The 25,021-nt window shown below is 47.7% G+C and overlaps 1 protein-coding gene across 3 annotated transcripts in view; it reads right to left on the reverse strand.

Annotated features, from left to right (window-relative positions):
- Positions 1–529: 529 nt before the first annotated feature.
- The window catches only part of LOC140406642 (kelch-like protein 17), a 64,012-nt gene continuing 39,520 nt past the window's right edge, over positions 530–25,021 (reverse strand). For 2 of the 3 annotated variants that reach the window (XM_072494647.1, XM_072494646.1), the window contains 4 exons: positions 24,602–24,690; positions 21,407–21,480; positions 13,258–13,439; positions 530–5,926 (listed from right to left, as the gene is read on the reverse strand). In XM_072494647.1, the coding sequence (XP_072350748.1) occupies positions 5,698–5,926; positions 13,258–13,439; positions 21,407–21,480; positions 24,602–24,690 (574 nt within the window). In that variant the 3' untranslated portion in view covers positions 530–5,697. The remainder of the gene's footprint in view (positions 5,927–13,257; positions 13,440–21,406; positions 21,481–24,601; positions 24,691–25,021) is intronic. The other variant, XM_072494648.1, reaches the window with a different exon arrangement.

The following is a 25,021-nucleotide window of genomic DNA, read 5'->3' on the forward strand; positions in this document are numbered from 1 at the left end:
GATGAGACACATCTCATAGATTATCATAGAATTTACAGTGCAGAAGGAGGCCATTCGGCCCATTGAGTCCGCACCGGCTCTTGGAAAGAGCACCCTACCCAAGGTCAACACCGCCACCCTATCCCCACAACCCAGCAACCCCACCCAACACTAAGGGCAATTTTGGACACTAAGGGCAATTTATCATGGCCAATCCACCTAACCTGCACATCTTTGGACTGCGGGAGGAAACCGGAGCACCCAGAGGAAACCCACGCACACACGGGGAGGATGTGCAGACTCCGCACAGACAGTGACCCAAGCCGGAATCGAACCTGGGACCCTGGAGCTGTGAAGCAATTGTGCTATCCACAAGGCTACCGTGCTGCCCAGCTGTTCCATCAGTCTGAACTGGATTCAAACACAAACCCCCCCCCCACCGAGATGGAAGAGGCGCTGGTCTGACTTTACTGTTAGCTTCACAATTGATTTAAGTCTCAGCGAAACATTGACAGCTCTCTCTACATCAAAAGGAATTAACTTTGCCGGCTAATGGAAAAAGAAAACACATTTATTTCACAAGTCATCTGATATTGCTTTTTTCTTAAAAAAAGTGTAGTGCAAAGGTAATTAAAACATTTCACACAAGTATGCCAACATAAATTACACATAAATAAGCAACAAGTTTCACATATATTAACTGTAACTTAAAATAAACCCATGGTGCTTCACCCACTCAGTTCAGACATGTCATTTTCTTCATACCAACACATGTAAAGACACAGCCATTGCACTAGGATCTGTTCAGGTGCAATTATCTAAATCGACAAAAAAAACCCATACGTACAACACATAAATTGTATTCTTAGAAAATAAAAATCAGTATCAACTATTTTGACAAGTAACAAGTTTGTGCATTTATATCTTTGTTGCAGCGTGCCTTCCGGTCTTACACCAAACAACCTGGAACCCAACCCCCAGTGCCAGCAAGGGACGGTTTTGCTCTTTGAAGCAAATAATTGTTCTTGGATTTACAGTGGGGAAAATATAACTGAAAGAGGGACAATAAGCATTGCTTTAAAAAAAATTAAATAACAGCTTTGCTTAGAGCTTGGGAGATGCCGTACACATTTTCCATTCCTTATGGTGAAGTCTGTTAACAAATTATAGATAAGTACATTGATTTCTTTAGGAACTACATTGTCGTTTATGACGTGCTTTACAAAGTTAATGGGTGTTAACCACCTTGGCACTATTTACTCCAGAATAAACCTCACAAAAGTTTCTCAAGCACTTTCTAATCGATTTTTAGTCAGGTTGAATTATCGCCCCGATATTTGGTGCTTAAAGAAGCTTATCGGCCCAGCCAAGATGATAGATACAATTCATCTATGATAGGTGCAGGATGTGGTTTCTGACTCAATACCTAATCAAGGTCTTTAAAATGATGAAAGGTTTTGAGAGAGAGTGGATACGGAGATGGGGGGAATTTAATGTCCTTCCCATGGTGAGTTTGGTGGTGGGGGGTTGGGCAGGAGGGTGACGGGTGGGCTGCCTGTCTGCCTCTTTCCCAACTAAGTCTGCAACGGGAATGCTCGGAGCTGGTCTTCCCACCCAATTGAGGCTCTTATGTGGAAAGATAATCTCCGCTGGTATGAACCCATTGGCGGGCAGGAGCCTTGCCATGCGGGGAGCTTGACGAGCAAAATCTTGCCCTGATTGCTTGGGAGATTGTGGGGGAGGGAGAGATCCCTCATTCAAAGGCACTCGGTGCCTGATCGAGGGACTTGCCATCAGGAAAGCTGTCCGGGACGGCACGGTGGTTAGCGCTGCTGCCTCACGCGACAAGGTCCCAGGTTCGATCCCGGCTCTGGGTCACTGCCCGTGTGGAGTTTGCACATTCTCCCCCTGTTTGCGGGGTAGGTGGATTGGTCACGCTAAATTGCTCCTTAATTGGAAAAATAAAATGTTAAAAAAGGAAACAGGGTCCCACTGAGAGTCAGCGCTCCTGAATTAGATGAGGAAAGGCAGGAAGAGGCTTGCGGTCATGGACTGGTTAGACAGGTTTCTGTGCCGTTTACCCTTTGTGATCCAAATTAGTGGCTGGCGTTATCATTAATAATTCAAACCCGTTCGTGGAAAGACTTTATATTGGGCCACCACAGAAACTGAGCTCTCAAAGTGCTTTACTTAAGAACCAATTATGATACAACCCCAAATACTGGATTTGGTAAGATACGAGGGGGATTATAAAATAACAAACTTTTGTGTGGAGCCTCATCACATTGTGAACAAATCTCCAAGTGCTTCACACAAGGAATATATATTTCTGGCGGCCCCGTTACTGTAACATAGACAAATGGGGACAAAGCCCACTTTTCCCAAATACAGATGCTGCAGAAATCATTGAATGTATACCTGGCTGCATATTTATGTAGGATCTGATTTAACATGTCCTTAGACACCTGCCACTCAACAAAAAACTCAAACATACAAGAACTTAAGAATTATAAACGGATAAGATATCTCAATGCCTTCAAACCAATGTTAACGGTGTTGTTTGATGGACTGCTTAAAATATCCGGTTTTGAAAACTGAAAATAATTTCTTTGGAAACCATTGTGGAAATTGTGTAAAATCCCCAGTCAAACCCCCCTTCACAACTGCATTTTACATAACAAGACATACGATTTTGTTTGAGACATACATTTCCTAGATTTACTATTGCAATTATTTACATGCTAGCTGCTTCCTTTATTAACATTCAGTGTAACCCAGTACAGGAGGTTTTTCTTCTATTTAATATTTACTACAGGGCAGACATATTACTGGCTACTGGAGGTGAATGTAGGTGGAACAAGCTGTTTGCTTCTGATTGGGGATGGGTAGGATGGGGGGGGGGGGGGGGGGGGGGTTAGTTCAGTAATCATACGCTCATAGCCGATTGGAGCTCTGTTTGTAAGTGGCCGCTCGCAGGGTTGCGTGTGATTGGTGAATTTACCCCAGGAGTTGTGTACTCCTAGTTTATAGGTCAGGTGACTTGCTTTCAGTGCCAAAATAATAATAATAACCGCTTATTGTCACAAGTAGGCTTCAATGAAGTTACTGTGAAAAGCCCCTAGTCGCCACATTCCGGCGCCTGTTCGGGGAGGCCGGTACGGGAATTGAACCCGCGCTGCTGGCCTTGTTCTGCATTACAAGCCAGCTGTTTAGCCCACTGTGCTAAATCAGCTAAAAGGCTTATTTCAATCCACAAATTGGTGACTTTTGGAGGGACAAAGTTCCTCAAGTACTTCAGTAATGCTAGTTGTCCACACACAATATCCCACACCGCCCAGCCGGCGTCCAGAACATCCCCAGAAGACGAACAGAAATTCCAGGTAAACCAATGCAGAGGAGGGCTTCTTTCTAGCTGCTGCCAACAATATGGCAACGGGTCAGGGCATACCGCCCACCTGTCCACTGCCAGTCGGCAGGTCATGCAACGACAATCAGTCACAGCCAGACCTGTGCTGTCCCCAACTTAGTGCCCCACCCAGGAGTCGGCAGCAAGTCCACTGGCGTTTCCTCTTCCCTAGTCCGGGGTACATGGAGAACAACGATAGCTGTCCCAGATGAGATGATCCTCAGTATTACACCAAGGAATTTAAACCCTCCCCATCTATCCGTAACAGGGAGGAACCTTTTGAGGACCAGAATTTTCAGAGACGAGGTAAAATAATAAAAATTGCCTGCTGACATGACGAGAATATTAACCAGAGGGGCCACCTGACCGTGTGATATATGGGTTACAAAGGTGGCCAGCACGGTAGCACAGTGGTTAGCACTGTTGCTTCACAGCTCCAGGGTCCCGGGTTCAATTCCCGGCTTGGGTCACTGTCTGCGGAGTCTGCACGTTCTCCCCGTGTCTGCGTGGGTTTCCTCCGGGTGCTCCGGTTTCCTCCCACACTCCAAAGATGTGCACATTAGGTGGATTGGCCATGATAAATTGTCCCTTGGTGTCCAAAAAAAGGTTGGGTGGAGTTATTGGTTTACGGGGATAGGGTGGAAGTGTGGGCTTGGGTAGGGTGCTCTTTCCAAGGGCCATTGCAGACCCAATGGGCTGAATGGCCTCCTTCTACATTGCAAATTCTATGATTCTATGAGAATGCACAATGGTGGGTGTGCTAGACAAACACATTGGAATACATTGTCCAATGGAGATGATCAACATGAATAAGCCAAAGTCAGATGCAATATAATCAAAAATGTAAACTGCATAATACTGTTCATTATTCCACACCTTTCATGTATCTCCTCAGAAAAAAAAAATGAATGAAGAGACCCTCACTCACAATGTTTATCAGATTAATCCCCAGTCCTTACTTTCCCATTAAGATCTACAACCAAAGGGCAGCACGGTGGCGCAGTGGGTTAGCCCTGCAGCCTCACGGCGCCGAGGTCCCAGGTTCGATCCCAGCTCTGGGTCACTGTCTGTGTGGGGTTTGCACATTCTCCCCGTGTTTGTGTGGGTTTCACCCCCACAACCCAAAATTATGTGCAGGGTAGGTGGATTGGCCATGCTAAATTGCCCCTTAATTGGAAAAAATGAATTGGGTACGCTAAATAAGATCTACAACCAAAATCTGCCTCCTTCGCTCTATCTGGTAACAACGTCCTGACCAGAGGTAGTCAAAAACTTCAATAAAATACATCTAAACTTAATTAAACAAAATCAAAGACATAACAAGCTGACGGGCTTCACATTTAAAGACACAAGTTAAATGAAACACAATGTCATTACCTCCAGTCAGTGCTGACCTATTGACAATACAAGTGCAGTGATAAAGTGTGAATGTTACAGTAGAATCTCCTGGAGATTATATTATATACCAAAAAAATGAGGTATGTAATTGATTTGTGAATTATTTTTGTTGATCAGTACAAAAAGATGTGGAATAAATAGGTTCACCGGTTACACTCCCGCTGTCATATTTTCTGCATACCACTGTTCTGTCTTGCTCCGTTGAGGCAACCAGAGGGGAGTTGATATGTTGTATAACTGGTAATGCTACATAGCCGTAAAAGATTACTGAGCAAGGGAAGAAAGTGATCTTAAAGGGGAGGGGGTTGGGGGAGTAGAGAAAAGGTGTCCACCACTGGGGTCAGCAACCATTAAGGTACTTGGCCTTGGGTGGGCTGTCATTTATTTTTACTGGAATTAAATAATCGTGCATCATGCCGTGAAAATATTGAATGCAAATGTGGAATATAATTTCGTAAAGAACACAGCCTGTGTTTACTTGGTGGCGAGGTGTTTCGTTATGGAGGTACTCCGACCTTTGCCGAATTTCCAATGACGCTGGCAGCGTCGCCGCCCGCCTCAGTTCTCAGACCCTTGAGGGCTGGCCTCGGGTTGAAAGAAACACAAAAATTCCGCCTGAACGCCGGATGAGCTCAGAACGGACTCCTTCGCCTCAAATGACACCCTTTATATCGTGTGACCAGATCATTGGTGGAGGGATATTGTATCGCTCGATTATACGCTGCTGTTGTTGGCAAACTGCGGACTTGCTCTCAAGACGCTCGTGATGGAAGTGCAATTAAGCCACTATTCACAGTTGTTGTTGTTGTTGAGCAGGACACCCTAAAGAATATGGCACCGGAGCTGGCCTCGTTACGGGCTGCTTTGAAAAGGACTGTGTTCATCATGAGGTAAAGCCAGGCTGTGCTGGAATGTTAGAGGCTGGTTGAAGAAACTGAGAGAGTGGGCGAAGAGGGAGGGGGGAAGTTCAGTAGTTCGAGGACGGCGACCCCCACGCTGCTTCGTCGCGTGAACATGCACGAGGCGGCCACCCATTTATTTGTGCGAGGATTGTATTTCTCAATGGAATTAAGGCTCGAGCTTCCATCATTGCCACCGACTGCGTAAAGCCATCCGTCCATCGCAACAAGGTCATGCGTGCTCCTGAAGACAAGACAGGCAAGGTGAAAACAGCACGGTGGTTGTTACTTTCCCCCTCAAAAGACATTTCTAACTCTCATCTTCCAAGGAGGAGCTCAAACTCAGGAGGATGTTGATCACTAGCACAGTTATAATACAAGCCAGAAAAAACACTGCTGGGGGCGGGGCGGTGGCGCAGTGGTTAGCACTGCTGCCTCACGGCGCCGAGGACCCGGGTTCGATCTCGGCCCTGGGTCACTGTCCGTGTGGAGTTTGCACATTCTCCCCGTATTTGCGTGGGTTTCACCCCCACAACCTAAAGATGTGCAGGGTGGGTGGATTGGCCACGCTAAATTGCCCCTTAATTGGAAAGGTAGAATTGGGTACTCTAAATTTATATTAAAAAAACACTGCTGCTCTTGTTAATCTTTGGAGAGTCCAATGTCAAAGAGAGCTCCAACTTCATTGCTAACATTTGAGCCTGATGAGACAGGAGTGCTCAATCTCAAAATGGTCCCTTTCTATGCTCCTTTCTCAGAGCTACACTCACACCCAGTGGGGCTCAGCACTGGGGACCTCATCGTCAAGACATCGCCTCGGAGAGTGCAGCGCTCCGACATTTAGCCACTGAATCGTGAGCCGGGGTTACGTGCAGGAGTCCGAAGTGGGCGTTGACCCAGTGACCTTCTGACGCAGAGACAAGATGGTGCCATTGAGCTAAAGCTGGCATGGCGTGTAATGTTGCGGAAACTCCCCCCCCCCCAGCAATTTGATATCGCGCTGTGAATCCCGAATTGAGAGACTAGCTGCCTAGGAAGGAGACAGGATACTAAACTCTCTTTAACAAACGGACCCCGAGACCGGTGAGATTCCCGTACTGCAGACACAGCCACAGTATTTCCCTAGATCTATGGAATTCCTCACCCATTTGTTTTGGTGAGGTGTAGGGCGGCGCGGTGTCGCAGTGGTTAGCACTGCTGCCTCACGCCGCCGAGGACCCGGGCTCGATCCCGGTTCACTGTCCATGTGGAGTTTGCACATTCTCCCCGTGGGTCTCACCCCCGCAACCCAAAAACGACGTGCAGGGTAGGTGGATTGGCCACACTAAATTGCCCCTTAATTGGAAAGAAAAAAGAATTGTGTGCTCTAGATTTATTTAAAAAATAAGAAGTTTTGGTGAGGTGTGGGGGAGCCTGCAAGCCGGTGTTCTGCACTTGGGCCTTGTGCTCATTGCAGAATACGAACCAGGCCAGACAGTGTCAGCAGCCTGGCTTCCCTCCTACCTCCAGTGACTTTTTAAACTGGGAGCTGCCTTGCTATCAGCCCTCGCTCATGAGCCGCAATGTCAAGATCCACCTTGCCCTACTCGTGACGCTGTACTAGGATCTGGTGTACAGTATCGCAGGTACAAACGGCACATGCAGGCGAAGTCAGCACTGCGAGCCCAGGCAACACACCCCGAGTACAGAGGAGCAAACGCAGCAATTCCTTGCCACAAGATTGCAAGCACTGAATCAGTCAAGTGTGGTTCAATGCAAGAATTTCGAGCATAGCATTAGATCTTCCCTCGTGATCCAAGTATGCAAGACGCCACGTCCTTATCTGCGATCTCCCAAATAGCTTCTTGTTCCAGGATTTTGTCTGCTTTATTTGGCCTGCAAAGGGAAGCAACGCGGAGGAATAATAAATGTTATATTTTGGAGATTGGGGCTTTTACTCTGTTAATGTTGTTGACCTGAACAAGTCTCAACAGAAACATTCATAGTTTTATTTAACTGCTGAATGTGGTTTGTCCCGTTTTGAAATACTTTTCCTGACGTGTATCAGATATTTCCTGAAACTGAACCCAAGGCTAGAGGAGGTGGTGGTGCAGTGGTATGGTCACTGGACCAATAGCCCAGAGACCAGGGGTAACGGGCTGGGGACCAGGGTTCAAATCCAATAAAATCTGCAATTAAAAGTCTAATGATGGCCATTGTCGATTGCTGTAAAAACCCACCTGGTTCATTAATGTCCTTCAGGAAAGGAACTCTGCCGCCCTTACCCGGTCTGGCCTATATGTGACTCCAGACCCACAGCAGTGTGGTTGACTCTTTAAATGCCCTCTGAAATGGCCGAGCAGGTTACTCAGGTCAAGGGCAATTAGGGATGGGCAATAAATGGGCAGCACGGTAGCATTGTGGATGGCACAATTGCTTCACAGCTCCAGGGTCCCAGGTTCGATTCCCGGCTTGGGTCACTGTCTGTGCGGAGTCTGCACGTCCTCCCCGTGTGTGCGTGGGGTTCCTCCGGGTGCTCCGGTTTCCTCCCACAGTCCAAAGATGTGCAGGTTAGGTGGATTGGCCATGATAAATTGCCCTTAGTGTCCAAAGTTGCCCTTAGTGTTGGGTGGGGATAGGGTGGAGGTGTCGACCTTGGGTAGGGTGCTCGTTCCAAGAGCCGGTGCAGACTCGATGGGCCGAATGGCCTCCTTCTGCACTGTAAATTCTATGATAAATGCTGTCTCGGCCAGCGAGGGCCACATCCTATGGATGAATTTGTAAAAAAGCACTACCTTCTGCTGATGAGGGTCCCCGTTGCCAGCGCTAGACCCTGCCTCACCCCAAACCCAGGACAGACCAGGTTTGCCATGGGTACAGTTTCCTGCCACAGGCTTATAAGGGAATAGGCCAGAGGTGTCACTGGTTCCAAGGTTCTCCTTGGAACAGAGAAGGCGAAGTGGAGATTGGAAAGAAGTGTTCAAAATCATCATCAACTTCGATGGAAGGAATACGGAGGATATGTTTCCAGTGGTAGATGGGCTGGTTACCAGAGGACACGAGACGACATGAGGGGTGGGGGTGGGGCGGGGGGAGAAATCGCCTTCAGTCCCCACCACAACATACCCAGCTTAGCCACTTCATCCCTACTCCAGAGGCTGAACCCCAATCTGACCCTGATTCCGACCAAATATCCCCTCCGTCGCCAACTACTGCCTACTTCCATCTCTGCAACATCATGGACGGTGGGATTGGGTTGGAGAACTCTTTCTCGGCCACCACAGACACAATGGGCCGAATGGCCTCGCCTTCTCCTGCAGCTCATCTGCTGTTGAAACCCTCGCCGAGGCCTTTGTTAGCTCTGGGTTACTGGGTTATGGGGATAGAATGGAGGTGTTGACCTTGGGTAGGGTGCTCTTTCCAAGAGCCGGTGCAGACTCGATGGGCCGAATGGCCTCCTTCTGCACTGTAAATTCTATGATAATCTGTTCCAAAGCTCCTCTGGCCAGCCTCCCACCCTCCATAAACCTCAACTCATCCAAAGCTCTACTGCCCCTATCCTAACTGGCACCAAATCCCGTTTCACCAGCACTCCTGTGCTGTCTGGCATCGGCCAAGTTGACCATTCAGTTTGCTCGGTTATTCTCCATTGCCTGAGCCACACTCGGGACCTCCCTCGCGTACAGTCAGATCAGGAACTCACCGTGTAGTGACTGTGGGCGCTGATGCACATTCCCACCATTCCCACTCCTCCATTTACGGCTTAATCATTTCTTCCCCTCCGTCAGCAATTTGGTTTTCCCCTTCTTCTCCAAACCACACACATTCTACAGACACCAGTGTGGGCTGGAAATATTTGGCAGTTCTCCACTGCATGCAAAAGGGCATGTCGGAGCGATTGTCCTTCTCTCAATACCTGTGAGTGTGTGTGTGTGTTGGGAGAGACCAGGATTTATCCAGGTGTTGGAACTGGTATGTGTGGAATCTCTGTCTCGAATCCCCACATTCACCTATTTAAAGCATTCTGGGTGCTGGCGGTCTGTGCAGCCGAGAGAGGCTGGTGTGTGTGTTGCAGAATGAATAGCTCAGCTATTTTCCAGTACCTTGGTGACAATGGAAGAAAAGGAGAAGGCTTGCATTGGTATAGCACCTGTCACAATCTCAGGATGAGGCTGAAGTACTTTTGAAGCACTGTCACTGTTGTAATGTATGACGGACAACAGCAAACTGACCACATAACCGGTTTGTGTAATCAATGGGGCGCAGTGGTTAGCACAGTTGCCTCGCGGCGCCGAGGACCCGGGTTCGATCCCGGCCCCGGGTCACTGTCCATGTGGAGTTTGCACATTCACCCCGTGTCTGCGTGGGTCTCACCCCCACAACCCAAAGATGTGGCAGGTAGGTCTCACTAAATTGGCCCTTCATTGCAAAAGAAAATTGGATACTTTAAATTTAAAAGAACAATTCGGCACAAGTGGGAAAATGGGGGGGTGGGGGGTGGAATGAGAACTGCCCTGATGTTCTTCGAAACACGTACGTCCACCCGAGAGGATAGACGCAGCTTTGGTTTAACATCGCAACCAAAAGGCGACACTGCCGGCAGTACAGCACTCCCTCAGTACTGCAGCAAAGTGGCAGTCCTTGCGCACAAGCCTCTGGAGTAGGACCCCAGCCCATAACCGGGAGGCGAGAGTGTCGACACTGAGGCACAGCTAAAACCTACAAAGGGGCGCAGTTTGATCCACTGCCTGGTGAGCTCTCCTGGCACACACATGGCTATCATGTGACATCTGGGAAGGTTGAAAGGTTAACCTGCCCTGGTTGACCTGTTGAGTGTTTTCACTACTGCCTGGTTGCATTTATATCACAGATATCAGCAGATCTTGATGTCCTGAATGAAGGTCGATCCACCAATAAATGTAACAAGACCCAGAGCAGTTTATATCAGACTACGATAGAAAATGATGAAAATGCAAAGCAGGTCAGGCAGCACCTCAAAACAGGAAAGACAGAGTACACGTTTTGGGTTTGTTCCATTCAATGAAGGGTTTCTGAGTGAGTCTTTATGTTTTCTCTTCCTGTTACACATGCGCTGTGTATGTCCAGAGTTATTATTTCTCTTTCAGGCAATCCACTGCCGCAGATGACTCGCTAGAATGTGGCATATTTCAATCATCTGGGGTCATCTTACAAACCTGCGTGTTCGGAGGGCAGTCCGCGGACAAATTTCCCACTCGCTCATTAAACCACCCCTTCACCCATTGAATCCCAACAGTGCAGAAGGAGGCCAATCGGCCCATCGAGTCTGCGCTGACCCTCTGAAAGGGCACCTCGCCTAGGCTCATTCCCCTACCCATCCCATCTCCCTAACCCTGGAACCCCACCTAACCTGCACAAGCTTGGGGCGGCACGGTGACACAGTGGTTAGCACTGCTGCCTCAGAGCACCAGGGACCAGGGTTCGATTCCCACCTCGGGTGGCTGTATGTGTGGAGTTTGCATATTCTCCCCGTGTCTGTGTGGGTTTCCTCCGGGTGCTCCGGTTTCCTCCCATGGCCCAAAGATGTGCAGGTTAGATGGATTGGCCGTGTTAAAGATTGCCCCCTCGTGTCCAGAGATGTGCAGGTTCGCTTCCGGGCGGGGTGGGCAAAGACAGGGTGCTATTTCGGAGGGTCAATGCAAACACGATGGGCTGAATGGCCTCCTTCTGTACTGTGGGGATTCTATGACTAAGGGGCAATTTATCATGGTCAACCAACCTAACCTGCCTATTTGGCAAGCCCAACATGAGCCTCAGGAACTTGAGGCAGAAGACGTTTGTGAATAATGACCTACTTATACCTATCTGTGGACTGGAACGGCTTCCTCTTTCCTCCCTCTGTTTAATTTGCATTCTGCCAACTTCAAATTGTTCTGTGCAGAGAAATGGCAGTTTGGCACAGATTATATTTTGCTTAAACATTCCTTATCTTTAATTTTGCACTGTCGGAATATAAAAGGGTATGAACAGGTCACCATAAGCCAGTTAGTTGTTTGTGCACCATTATTCACTGTGTCATTAAAGGGCTCTTACCACTTTTTGTTTTATTTTAAATATTTGGCATAAAACAATGAACAATGGAGCATCTGAAACCTCTGCAATGTTTTTGTATAATGCAATGTTCCCCTCTTGTGGCCCAGGGCCCTTTGCTGGCCTGGCAAGCTGAACAAAGAGGTTTCAATTTGTAATGCCTGCTCAAACTTTGGAAAGGGGCGGTTCTGACCCCCCCCCATCGTGACCTCCGGACCCCCCCCCCCCCCCTCCAAAACTGCTCACCTTACCGATTAGGGGCCCCTTGATCCCCCTCCCCTCCCTACCCCCACCCCACGCACCCCCGCGTCCCGGTCCCTGGCGCAGGTAAGATGCCACCTGGGCACCCTGGCAGTACTACTGGGCAGACTGGCAGCACAGCTTGAGCGCCCGAATGGCACTGCGAGGGTACTCCCCTGACCATAGGCCGACGACCCGGGCGTCCGGCCGGGATCTCCAAGGCGACGGGATTCAATCCTGGGACAACCAACGTACACACATTGAACTGTGCCTAACTGCTCACTCGAATATGTAAATTTAGGCCCCACCCATGGTGGGCGAGATCCAGATCACGACGTCTCGCGTTAGATCTCGCGAGGCACGATGAGCCGGGTAAATCTGGCGAGAGGCCTTTGGACCACGCCCAATATGTGTCCTTGATTTTCCCACCAGTGGAAACATTTTCTCATCATCTAGTCTGTCCAATGCCTTTAATGTTTTAAACACCTCAAATCAGATTGACTTCTATCTTCTCAACTCAAGGGAATGCAAGCTCACTTTAGGCAACCTGCCCTTGTAATTTAACGCCTTAAAGCACGGATATAATTCAGGTGAATCTACACTGGACGCCCTCCAAGGCCAGGCTAACTTGCATAGAATCCTGACAGTGCAGGAGACCATTCGACCCATCGAGAGCACACTGAAAAACTTAGCGTGGCCACCTAACCTGCACATCTTTAGATTGTGGGTGGAAACCGGAGCACCCGGATGAAAGCCACACAGACACGGGGACCCATTCAGTGCAAACTTCACACAGCCACCCAAAGCCAGATTTAAACCCGGGTCTCTGGCGCTGTTAGGCAGCAGTGCTAACCACTGTATCACGGTGCTGCCCTTACCCAGGCCCACGCCACCACCCTATTCCTGTAACCCCCACCTAACCTTTTGGACACGAAGGGACAATTTAGCATGGCCGATCCACTTAACCCGCACATCTTCGCGCTGTGGGAGGACACCGGAGCACCCAAAGGAAACCCACACAGTCATGGGGAGAGCGTGCAGACTCCGCACAGTCACCCAAGGTCGGAATCAAATGGCGCTGAGGCAGCAGTGCTAACCACTGCACCACCGTCCTACCTGCGGTGTGTCGTTCATTACTGAATGTAATGGTCCAGATGGGGATCTGACCTACGTTCTATGCAACTAACTCACCCAATATGTGAACTGCAATCTTGTAACGTTGCCTGCTTAGAAAGAGACCGACAAGTTAATGTATTGTAAACTAAGAGAGCACAGGGACATACAAACCTTCTGATGTTCATGGGTGCCACACTCTCCCAAGTGTTTGTTTTTGGATTATATCTTTCCACCGAGTTAAGGCAGCTAGTCCCATCATTGCCACCGGCGACGTACAGCATCCCCTCCAGTACCGCCACGCCAGCACTGCTCCGCCGACTCAGCATATTAGCGATATTGGTCCAGGTGTTGCTCTGCACAAGGAAACCATGAACAGTTCAGAGAAGGAAACAGGGAAACGGTACAGAAGGTTCGAAAGACCGAGGCTGAAAATGCTACACAGACCTGCAGACAAATACACATGTGCAGACACACGCATGCACATGCACACACACACACACACACACACACACGATAGTTGCAACACAAAAGAGTTTTCTTTGATTTGGACACAATATATTTGGTTCCACTAGACTTGCTTCACAGCTCAATGTCTCTAGGTGACACTACACTATCACTTCCGCTGAAATAAAGTGGACAGGATTCTTCCTTGCTTTACTGCAAAGTTACCTGGATATTCAGAGAAGTACAAACACGCATTTTGGGACATGCAAAGCTAGGGACTATCTGTGTCAGCAATCTGAAATAGAAGTCAAAAATGTCTGCAGTAAGATAAGTGGAATTCTTAAAGCATAACAAGTTTTGTTTGAAAAAGGTTCCACATCAACAATGAAATGGAGAACAGGGACATGGCAGAGAAGCTAAATTTGTCCACCTTCACAAAAGAAGACACAAAACATCTCCTAGAAATGCGAGGCAGCCACGGGACATGTGAAACTGAGTAACTAAAAGAAATTATTAGTAAAGAGGTAGGTTATCGGGCAGCACGGTGGCACAGTGGTTAGCACTGCTGCCTATGGCGCTGAGGACCCGGGTTCGAACCCGGCCCTGAGTCACTGTCCGTGTGGAGTTTGCACATTCTCCCCGTGTCTGCGTGAGTTTTCGCCCCCACAACCCAAAGATGTGCAGGGTGGGTGGATTGGCCACGCTAAATTGCCCCTTAATTGGAAAAAAATAATTGGGTACTTCAAATTTATATGAAAAAAAAAGAGGTATGTTACAATCCCAGGTGATATTAAAACTGGACGGGAAGATCCCAGAATGGAACCCTGGCTCAAAAGACCGTAACATTTATTAAAAATCAACCGTGGAGGAACAATGCCATAGGACCGCTAATTAATTTTAGTAACAAGAATTTTTTTTAAAAATGGAACATGAAAAACTGGATTATAATACAATACTCCATTACTCCCCTCACCTTTAGGTCAACCGTTACACACAGGCTTTAAGATTAACATGGGTGACACAGTACACTTGAAGCTACAATGGCCTCAATGGCACACAAAGTCCTTTTTAGAAACACAGATTGGCTGTGGTCAAACACGCACTCCACTCTGATCCCAAGTTAGTGTCTGTGGATTGCTCCTCAGAACCCCCCCCGGGATTATTGTCACATGAGTTTCCAAGCACCACTCCCAAAAAACAAGTTTTAAAACCTTCTCTCACCATAAGACTTTCCATTAACAGGTTGCATTCAGAAATCCACGCCACGTTTTCCAAAGGACCCTTCAAAAAGAGCTTCCGATCTACTTCTACCAGCAAATCAGCCCCATGTTTTACACCAACCCGTTTTAGGATTTCTTTGTCTCGACTAACTACCACGGTGAACACAAACTCTGGTTTCCAGCCAATACGGTCTTCCCGATTAATATAAAAATTGTTTTGCAGATTGTAGCAAGACATTCCAAACTTTAGAATTACTTGAGAAATTTTAGCTTCTCACCAGCCAACCACTTCTTATCTTTGTCTGTGCTGTCCACGAACAATATCCTGTTCTATTTCCAGATTTCTGGAATCAACCATCCTTTAGTTCCTCTGGAGCCAACCTTCTTGCATTTTACTGCTTTGAGCATAGCTATGAGAGTTCCTTCCTGCTCTCTCCCTGTCTCCAACTGCTATCAGCAGAGCTGTGGGAGATGTTCCCTGTCCGGTGGTCACTCTGCACTTATTGCCCTGACTTCCAGTTAAAACTAAAGAACAAAAGGAAGTTTTTTCCCTTACAAGAGCCTTTAGTTGCCAAGCAACTATATTCACTCTTCATGCCGTAGCTCCCTCTATCACAGTTGGCACTTAACCAACCCCCACACATTGTTTGTCCAGCATGAATCTAACTAGGTCCCTTCCAAGTACAGAAACATTAAATTAAATCCACCTGAAACTTTATTTCTAATGTTTATCAATACAAATATAAACCCCTCAAACTACCTTTGTTTTTCTTATTGATAGTTTTTTTATTTTTTAAAATATGTTTATTCTTGTTCACATTTTCATCAAATTTACACACACCCCAACAAATAATCAACAGTAACAAATACAATGGCAATACCCTGGCCAACAATCCCTTCATCCCAATCACCCCCACTCAGCCCCCAACATTTTAAATACAAACACCAAATAAAAAGAATCAGGAATCCAACATCACCCCATACATAGTCACCAGCAACATACACAGTCCAACCCCTCCTCCCCTCCAACGTTCGATGTCATCCAATTCTTGAATGTCCATTAAGAAACAAAGCCCATGAATTGTAGAACCCTTCCATCCTTCCCCTTAACTCAAACCTCACTTTCTCGAGAGTTACGAACTCCAGCAGATCCCCCGCTACGCCAGGGCACAGGGTGAGAAGCTGACCTCCACCCCAACAGGGCAATCAACGATGAGAAGGCTAAGACATCTGCCTCCACACCCGCTTCCAACCCCGGCCGATCCGACACCCCGAATATGGCTTTTAGGGGACCTGGTTCGAGTCTCAGATGCACCACCTTCGAGATTACCCTGAAGACCTCCCTCCAATACCCCTCCAGTTTTGGACAGGACCAAGACATACGAATGCGATTTATCAGCCCAAAGCTCCCGCACAAAGTTGAAGCATTCACCCTCCAGAGCACCTCACACCACAACCCCTCCTCCATGCCCTCCCCCAACTCTTCCTCCCACTTTATCTTAATCCCCTCCAGCAATACCTTATCCTCTCCCAGAATCACCCCATAAATTGCTGACATCACCCCCTTCTCCATTCCCCCTGTCGTCAGTACCTCTCCAACAGTGTGGGGGCCGGCGCCACCGAAAAGCTCTGTACCTCCTTCCTGGCGAAATCCCAGACTTGCATGTATCTAAACACCACCAACCCATATTTCGCACCCCACCCCTCCAATCCCGCAAACTGGCCCCCAAAAACAAACCCTTTAATGCCCTAACTCCCCTATTCTCCCATCTCCGAAAACTCCCATCCCACTTCCCTGGCTTTGCTTCCCCGGAATCTTGCTTCCCCCGAATCGGCATTTCCCTTGACCCCATGCACAACCTAAAGTGCTGGCGCAACTGCCTCCAGATCTTCAACGTCCCCACTACCACTGGACTCCTCGAATATTGCCCCTGGGCCTTCAGAAGCGGCGCTGTTGACAACACCCTCAGCCCCGACCCCCTGCACAAACTCTCCTCCATTCTAACCCATTGGGAGACCTCCCCTCGAACCCAACTCCTCACCTTCTCCGCATTCGGCACCCTGTAATAATACAGTAAGTTCGGGAGACCCAACCCCTCTGACTGCCGTCCTCTCTGCAACAGTACCTTCTTATTCACCCCCCACTCCCCCATATAAACAAGGTAATCATCTTTTTTACTGCCTTAAAAAATCCCGTTGGCAGGACGATCGTCAGGCACTGGAAAATAAACAAAAACCGCGGCAACACATTCATCTTAATTACCTGTACCCGACCTAGTACTTGAAAAGTTAACAGGATTGAAGATTGATAAATCCTCTGGACCAGATGAGCTTCATCCCAGTGTGCATAAGGTGGCTAAAGGGATAGTGGATGCATTGGTAGGTATCTTTTAACCTTCTATAGATTCTGGAAAGGTTCCTGTGAACTGGAACGTATCAAATGTAACCCCACAATTTGAGAAGGAAGGAAAAGGGAAAATGGCAAATTTTACCTGTTAGTAGTAGGGAAAATGTCAGATTCTATTTTAAAAGATGTGATAACTGGACATTTGGTTTAAAAAAAAATGTTTTTATAAATTCAGAATACCCAATTATTTTTTTCCAATTAAGGAGCAACTTAGCATGGCCAATCCATCTGCACATCTTTGGGTTGTGGGGGTGAGACCCACGCAGACACGGGGTGATTGGACAGTGACCCGGGGCCGGGATCGAACCCGGGTCCTCAGCGCTGTAGGCAGCAGTGCTAACCACTGCGCCACCGTACCGCCCCCGGATAACTGGACCATTAGAAAAAAAATGGTAGTATTGGGCAGAGTCAATATGGAGGACTGAAACGGAAATCATGTTTGACAAACATTTTGAGAGTTTTTTGAGGATATTGACGGAAATCTACTCGTGTGGATTGAAAAGTAGTCAACAGACTGAAAGCAGAGTTTAGAAATAAACAGATAATTCTCAGGATGGCAGTAGGTATGATCAACTGTCATATTTCCAAATTTACTGTTGACACCAAACAGGGTGGGAATGCAAGTTGTGAGGAGGATACAAAGAGGTTTCAAGTGGACTTGGAATGTGAAGGCAATGGGCTGGAACATGGCAGATGGAATATTGGGTGGATTCTTACCAAAAAATGACAAAGTGTCAGTTCCGGTGTGAAAAACGGTGCGACTACGGCCAACAATTTATCACGGACGTTTGAGCATCTTTACCGAAAAAAAAAAGTGAGTGGGTGTGGTTTACACCGTCGCTCTGGCAGGTCGGAACCTCTACCCGGCTCTAACCATACCAGGGCGCCAGGTTTAAACGGCATCCTGACCAGCGTTGCAGTCCAACGGCTCCCAGCCCATCACAGCAGTGTCAAGAGCTCTCTCTACCCTCCCCCCACTATTCCCCCGCCCCACGACAATCATCACCAGCAAACCTCCACCCCACCCAATATTCACTGCTGGCATCCCCCGCCCCCCCCCCGCAACATTCAGCATGGTATTCCCTGACCCCTCCCCCCATAAACATTCGCTCTCCCCACCCTCTTGCCCACCAACACATATATGCACCACACCCCTGAGATGAGGGGAAAAGGGGGCAAATCTTTGGAATTCACTGCCCCAGAGGGCTATGGAAGCTCAATCATGGAGCCTGTTCAACAGAACAATTGGATACTAATGACATCCAGTGATATGGAGATAGCACAGGAAAGTGATGTGGAGGGAGATGGTCAGTCACGATCTAATTGAACGGGACAGCAGACTCAACGGGCCAAACGGTCTACTCCTGCACCTATGGTCTCGGTTCTACAAAGGAATAGCTGAATCTTGGGAATATTTTAAAATAGGCTCCAAGCCTATTTTAACAGTATTTCAGTTCTTGAGTTTAAACACAAGACATAGATGGAGGAGACAAATTGAGCAATGGATTTGGATTTTGTTTATTGTCACGTATACCAAGGTAGAGTGAGAAGTATTTTTCTGCGAGCAGCTCAACAGATCATTAAGTACATGAAAAGAAAAGCAAATAAAAGTAAATACATAATAGGGCAACACAAGGTACACAATGTAACTACATAACACTGGCGTCGGGTGAAGCGTACAGGGGTGTAGTGTTAATGATTGAGCAAAACATGTGAGAAACCTTGCAGCCATTACCAGTGGGTGATACCGTACAGGGGTTACAACCACAATGCTCTAACCAAGGAGCTGGGCGGTTCTAACATTGCTACCAACTGAGCCAGTCTGAGTCTTAGATTGTCTCCATCTTCAGGGAGAGGTTTGTAATCTGGATCTCCAGACTGAGCGATTTAGAGGATTGTGCAATGTTCTAGTCCCATCTCCAAGTCATACCCCACTGGGTGCATGTTAATGAAATTACCCCTTACTTAGCTCATGTTCTATTTGAGCAACGACTGCCATTGGTGAAAAAAACCTACATTGTCTTGCCCACTGACAAGACTCGAAACCTTTTCTCATATGTTACATTTAACGGCGTATAAGTTTGGCCACTATTTTTAGGATTGTTTCCACACTCTTAGTGAAATGTCACGTCTCATTCGGTGCCAAGTAGTTGCAGAGTTGTCTGTGTGATATGCCTTCCGACGGGAATCTCCTTCGCTCCATAACTTGGGTCAGAACTTTCATTCCTGAGTCGGGAGCGCAAGGTTGAGAAAATCCCAGCCTCTGCAAACCAGACTCTGAAGGGACTTGGTGGTTCAGATTTTGGTTCGGGGCAAGGGCTGGTGTAGCTGTGTTACGGTTAGGGAGTGCGGAACACCACCTATGGAAACAATGCAGAGGCAGCCACAGGGTCTACCGGAGGTTGGGGCAGGCCTTGTGGAAGCCCCAACTTGGTGATCTGGGCCTCGCAAGGAAAAGAGTAAAACAAAAAAAAAAACAAAGTCTGCTAACTCTCACCACTCACCCACACACATACGCCCCATGTCCCACCCATACCAACCTATGACATTCCCCCCCCCCCCCTCCCCCCCCGTGGCTCCCCCATACTCTCCAAGTCAACCTATGCCCTTCCACCCACCTCCCACTTCCTTCATTACAAACAGCAAGTACTGAAAGACTCAGCACTTCAGGCAGCATCTGAGGAGAAAGAAGCCATGTTCAGGTTTCGAGCATGATCGACTCTCCTTCAGAACTCCGGAGTCCAGTTCCGACGAAGAGCCACGGTGGACTCAAAATGTTAACTCTGTTTGTTTTGTCACAGCTGCTGCCAGGCCTGCTGAGTATTTCCCCCACTTATTTTTATTTCCAATCTCCAGCATCCATCGGGTTTTTCTTTGATTCCCATGTTCCAGGCAATTTAAATACCTTGACGATTCCAATCAGTTTATCCATTTTGCCCACATATTCATGTTGAATTTTAACAATCCCAAAATACTCTTCATCTTTTCCAAAGCTTACCTTGATAATTTAAATATGCATTTTCAGGTTTAAGCTGAGTTTCCCAGATCCCGGGATTCTCCCCCATCAACAGAGACCAAACGTGATGACCACCCCAAGGGGTTCGGAGGCCACTGGAGTCCCTGGGTGGTTGGCACCCAAGCAGTACCAGTCTCGCACTGCCCGGTTGACACTGCCAAGGGGCAAGGTCTGAGAGGGGCATGGTCATTTCCGCTGGTGAGTAGTGGGCGGTAGGTTTGTCTGGAGATTGGCTTGATCTCCGAAGAGCCGACCTTTAGGTCCAAAAAATATGATAAGGCGGTGGTGGATTGTGACGGGAATCACCCCCAAAATGATAGTTTGTCACTGTTTGGAGAATTTTGCCCCATGTTTCCTGCAACACAATAGGGACTGCACTTTAACAACTTAAAAGCAATTTGTTCCTGTAATGCACTTGGAACATTCCGAGCGTGCGGACGGAATTATATAAATTCAAGTCTTTCTTTAAGACTGGATATCTTAATATTTCTAGAGGGTTGTCCTCACTTGTAAGTGTGAAAGCCACTATGCTAACATACCCCACAGGAGTTCCAGCGTGTACAGTGCCACCCTCTCATACAACTGTGTACACAAGCCCAATGTGAAAGAAGAGGATTAGATTCCTCTGTGTTGCTCATTACCAGTGAGTACTAGAGGCAAGTGTGACATCTACTGGTGTACGATATTACAAATGGCAGCTCCCTCATTGCTGTACTTTATACAGTGAGCTAGCGGCATCTAATTGAAGGTGAGAATTTATTACCAAGGTTTGTAATCTGTGAAAACATCTAAATTCACACATTTCGAGATGAGACTTTGTCAATTACAGATTTGATCAATTACTTTGCAACACCCAGCGAATTAAGTGACAATAATACTTGTGTCTGAGGACAGAAAGGCAGGCAAACCATCATTTGTAGCCCAGATCCACTTTTGAAATTCTTTGTCACGGGTTTGTTTGAGTGCAATGATCCTCTCTGCTCATCTTTTCCGAATCCCCCACCATAAGAATGTGCAGTGATATCGTTCCTAGTCCAGAAGACTTTGGGAAGAGGTCCAGAGATGTTGCAGGTGGAATGAAAAGTGGGTGAATTTAACAGCACCGCCAGAAGTGACCGAGCTACACAAGCAGATTTCCTTAGAAACCCATTTGGACCCGGCTTAAATCCACACCCTGGCCCGAGAACAGAATGGGGTTGAAAAAGCAGCAGATATATTTGAGAGTTGAATTACCTGGGGATCATATTTTTCGACTGTTGCCAAGTGGGAGGAACTGTCATATCCACCGACAGCGTACAGATTCCCATCTGAAAGAACAGCACTTTTTGAAACACACTTAATGACTTATGGGTTTCTTTGACTAATCAGACTGGTTTCCGACACACAGACAAACCCCTCACCGTGTTCAGAACCTCACAGAATCGCTACAGTGCAGAAAAAGGCCCTTCGGCCCACCAAGTCAGCACCGACCTCTGAAAAGAACACCCCACCCAGGCCCAGTCCCCAACTCTCTCCCCATAGGGCAGCACGGTGGCCTAGTGGGTTAGCACAGCTGCCACGCGGCGCCGAGGTCCCAGGTTCGATCCCGGCTCTGGGTCACAGTTCGTGTGGAGTTTGCACATTCTCCCCGTGTCTGTGTGGGTTTTGCCCCCACAACCCAGAGATGCGCCGGTTAGGTGGATTGGCCACGCTAAATTGCCCCTTAATTGGAAAAAATAATTGGGTAATCTAAATTTATTTAAAAAACACTTTATCCCCGTAACCCCCACCTAACCTTTTATAAAAAAAAATTTAGAGTACCCAATTCATTTTTTTCCAATTAAGGGGCAATTTAGCGTGGCCAATCCACCTAGCCTGAACATCTTTGGGTTGTGGGGGCGAAACCCACGCAAACACGGGTAGAATGTGCAAACTCCACACGGACAGTGACCCAGAGCCGGGATCGAACCTGGGACCTCGGCGCCGTGAGGCAGCAGTGCTAACCCACTGCGCCACCGTGCTGCCCACCCCCACCTAACCTGCACATCCCTGGACACTAAGGGGCAATTTTTAAAATCATGGCCAATCTACCTAACCTGCACATCTTTGGACAGTGGGAGGAAACTGGAGCACCCGGAGGAAACCCACGCAGACACGGGGAGAACATGCAGACTCCGCACAGATAGTCACCCAAGGCCAGATTTAAACCCGGGTCCCTAGCCCTGTTAGACAGCAGTGCTAACCACTGTGCTGTCCCTTACCTAGGCCTTCACCCTCACCTCTCCCTGTAACCCCACCTAACCTTGTGGACACAAAGAGCATCTGGGTGGCACTGTAGCACAGAGGTTACACTGTTGCTTCACAGCACCAGGGTCCCAGGTTCGATTCCCGGCTTGGATCACTGTCTGCGTGGGTTTCCTCCGGGTGGTCCGGTTTCCTCCCACAAGTCCTGAAAGACGTGCTTGTTAGGTGAATTGGACATTCTGAATTCTCCCTCTGTGTACCCGGACAGGCGCCGGAATGTGGCGACTAGGGGCTTTTCACAGTAACTTAATTGCAGTGTTAATGTAAGCCTACTTGTGACAATAATAAAGATTATTATTATTAATTTAGCATGGTCAATCCACCTAACCCGCATATTTTTGGACTGCGGGCGGAAAGCGGAGCATCCGGAGGAAACTCCCTCAGACACGGGGAGAACGTGCAAACTCCACACAGTCTCCAACCTAAACTGCTGAGAAAAACAACCTACATTTTCAGCCCTGGCAGGAACACCCTGGACTTCCCAAGGAATTAGTTTCTCCGTCCAACATGACCTGCCCCCCACCCTCCAGCCATTCATTGGACAACACGTCCATCCTAGTAACGCGCACGGCCTTCCCACACCCATCGGAAAGCAAAAAGACTCAATAGCCAATTGGACGTTGTTTGACTGTCAGCCAAGGGACACTTTCCACCCCCTCTTTTCCATATTTTTATATCTGGTAAAAGAAAATGACAAGAGGTAAAACTATTGTCATAAAAAAAAATATTAAGGCATGGTGAGGAAAGGCAGGAGGTCGGATGAAGTGATCTCCAGGAATACATCAAACCAACGCTGTCTGCACATTTCCTGCTCCAGCATTAAGACAGCCCTCTCACCTCGAAACGAACACGTCCAACTTAACCCAAGGCTCATCAGTCATTCTGCACTAAAACAGGGCCAGGTTTTCCTGCATTCGCCAACCCATTGTTAAGGCCAAATGGGCATCCCTCTGTGAAATGGAGGGGAAAACATTCCAGGATGTGGGAAGGGGTTGCGGGGACTGATCACTGAAGCTACAAGAGCTTTCTTTCTTTGTTGAGGCCCCATCGACGGGGTCCTGAGTCTCCAGCTTGCTGTCCAATGCCAGCAAGACTGAAAAATCATCCCTTAATGGGGTTTTAATTAATTAAATTGGATAATTTTTTAAAAGAGAGACACGTTGCTGAAGTTTTTTATCTCGGACTCAGCAGGTCAAATGCAAGCATTTCAAACAATCATGACAATCTATACTACAGGATAAAAGGGTGCTGGTTGATTCATGAGCCAACGCTGATTGGCTGAGGCAGTGCTATGGATGTGGCACCTTCAGCTCTTATTGGTGGATATCACTCAGTGGTGGTTAATAGAGTAATTGAGGCAACAACACATGACCACTATTCCCCTGCAACCTCCACAAGCTGAAACAAAGACCAAACCTGTTGCTACAAGCATCCGATCCCAATTGCTCTCATGTAAGGCCAGTCCTGTTTGGAACCCTGGATTTACTGAAATTTCTGACCCACCTAGAGGGTTAGGTTAAAATCGGGGATAAAGGTTTCATGGTGATGAGTTCCGATCTTGCTGCATGCCAGTATAAGGCTAAATAGACACCAGCAGGCCTTTTGATGCCATAGTCCGGTACAAGTTTCCTTCCACACGTGTTTTGATCGTGGTTACAGGTGAGCTGTTCAACTATGGAGGGAATACCCCCCCCCCACCTGTACTTTCCACACCGGTCCCTGGATGACAATCAGCAGCGGAGACACAGTTTGAACCCATATCGCTCCACCGCTGTGCCAGCTGTAGCGCTCCCTGCGCCACCTCGGATGGTACCAGCTAAGTTGGCAATGAGAGGGGAGCAAATTTAGGGCCTTTTCACCTACACCACCCCCCTGCTGTGCCAACAATGGATCTGCTGATGTTTCAACCCGCATAGGAACCCAGTGATCACCGGCAGACAGAATAATGGCAGACAGTAACCCCAAATCCAAGGGGACTAATTATTGCCAACAGCTTACGCAGCAAGTTAACACCATAATCTGTCACTTGTGTCAAATTAGTTTCTCAGTGATGATTTAGCATTTGCACTCGTGAAATTTTTATATATTTTTCACTGGTACACAATAGTTTACTCGCTGCCACAGTTTTAAAGAAAAAAGGCTCACCGAGCGTTGTGATGCGGACATAGCGTCTCCTTGTACTCATGGCAGCAACTGATGACCACGTTCCGGTCAGTGGGTCAAATCTCTCGGCACTGCGGAAGCAAAAACAGAAGGAGGCAGCTATTAAAAGCAAGAGACAATTATCAGTCATCCTACCCTGTGCAAAACTTAATTTGTGTTTCACCGGTTTGACGGGCGGATTGCAAATATCAGTGGGTTTCTGGTTTGTGCCGACAGGGTTTGACTTACCCCGGTGATAAAAAAAAACAGTTCAGAGATTTCTGAATTGCCTTGTGAATGCTCTCTCCCCAATTTCCCCCCTCTGTTCTCCCCAGCATTCTGACTTCCTCCGGTACCTCACCCTCAATGTAACCATTCTTCATGCGAGAGATTAGTCAGTGGCCGTTAGCAAGCAGTTCAACA

Source organism: Scyliorhinus torazame, unplaced genomic scaffold, assembly GCF_047496885.1.
Source record: "Scyliorhinus torazame isolate Kashiwa2021f unplaced genomic scaffold, sScyTor2.1 scaffold_745, whole genome shotgun sequence".
Taxonomy (NCBI): Eukaryota; Metazoa; Chordata; class Chondrichthyes; order Carcharhiniformes; family Scyliorhinidae; genus Scyliorhinus; species Scyliorhinus torazame.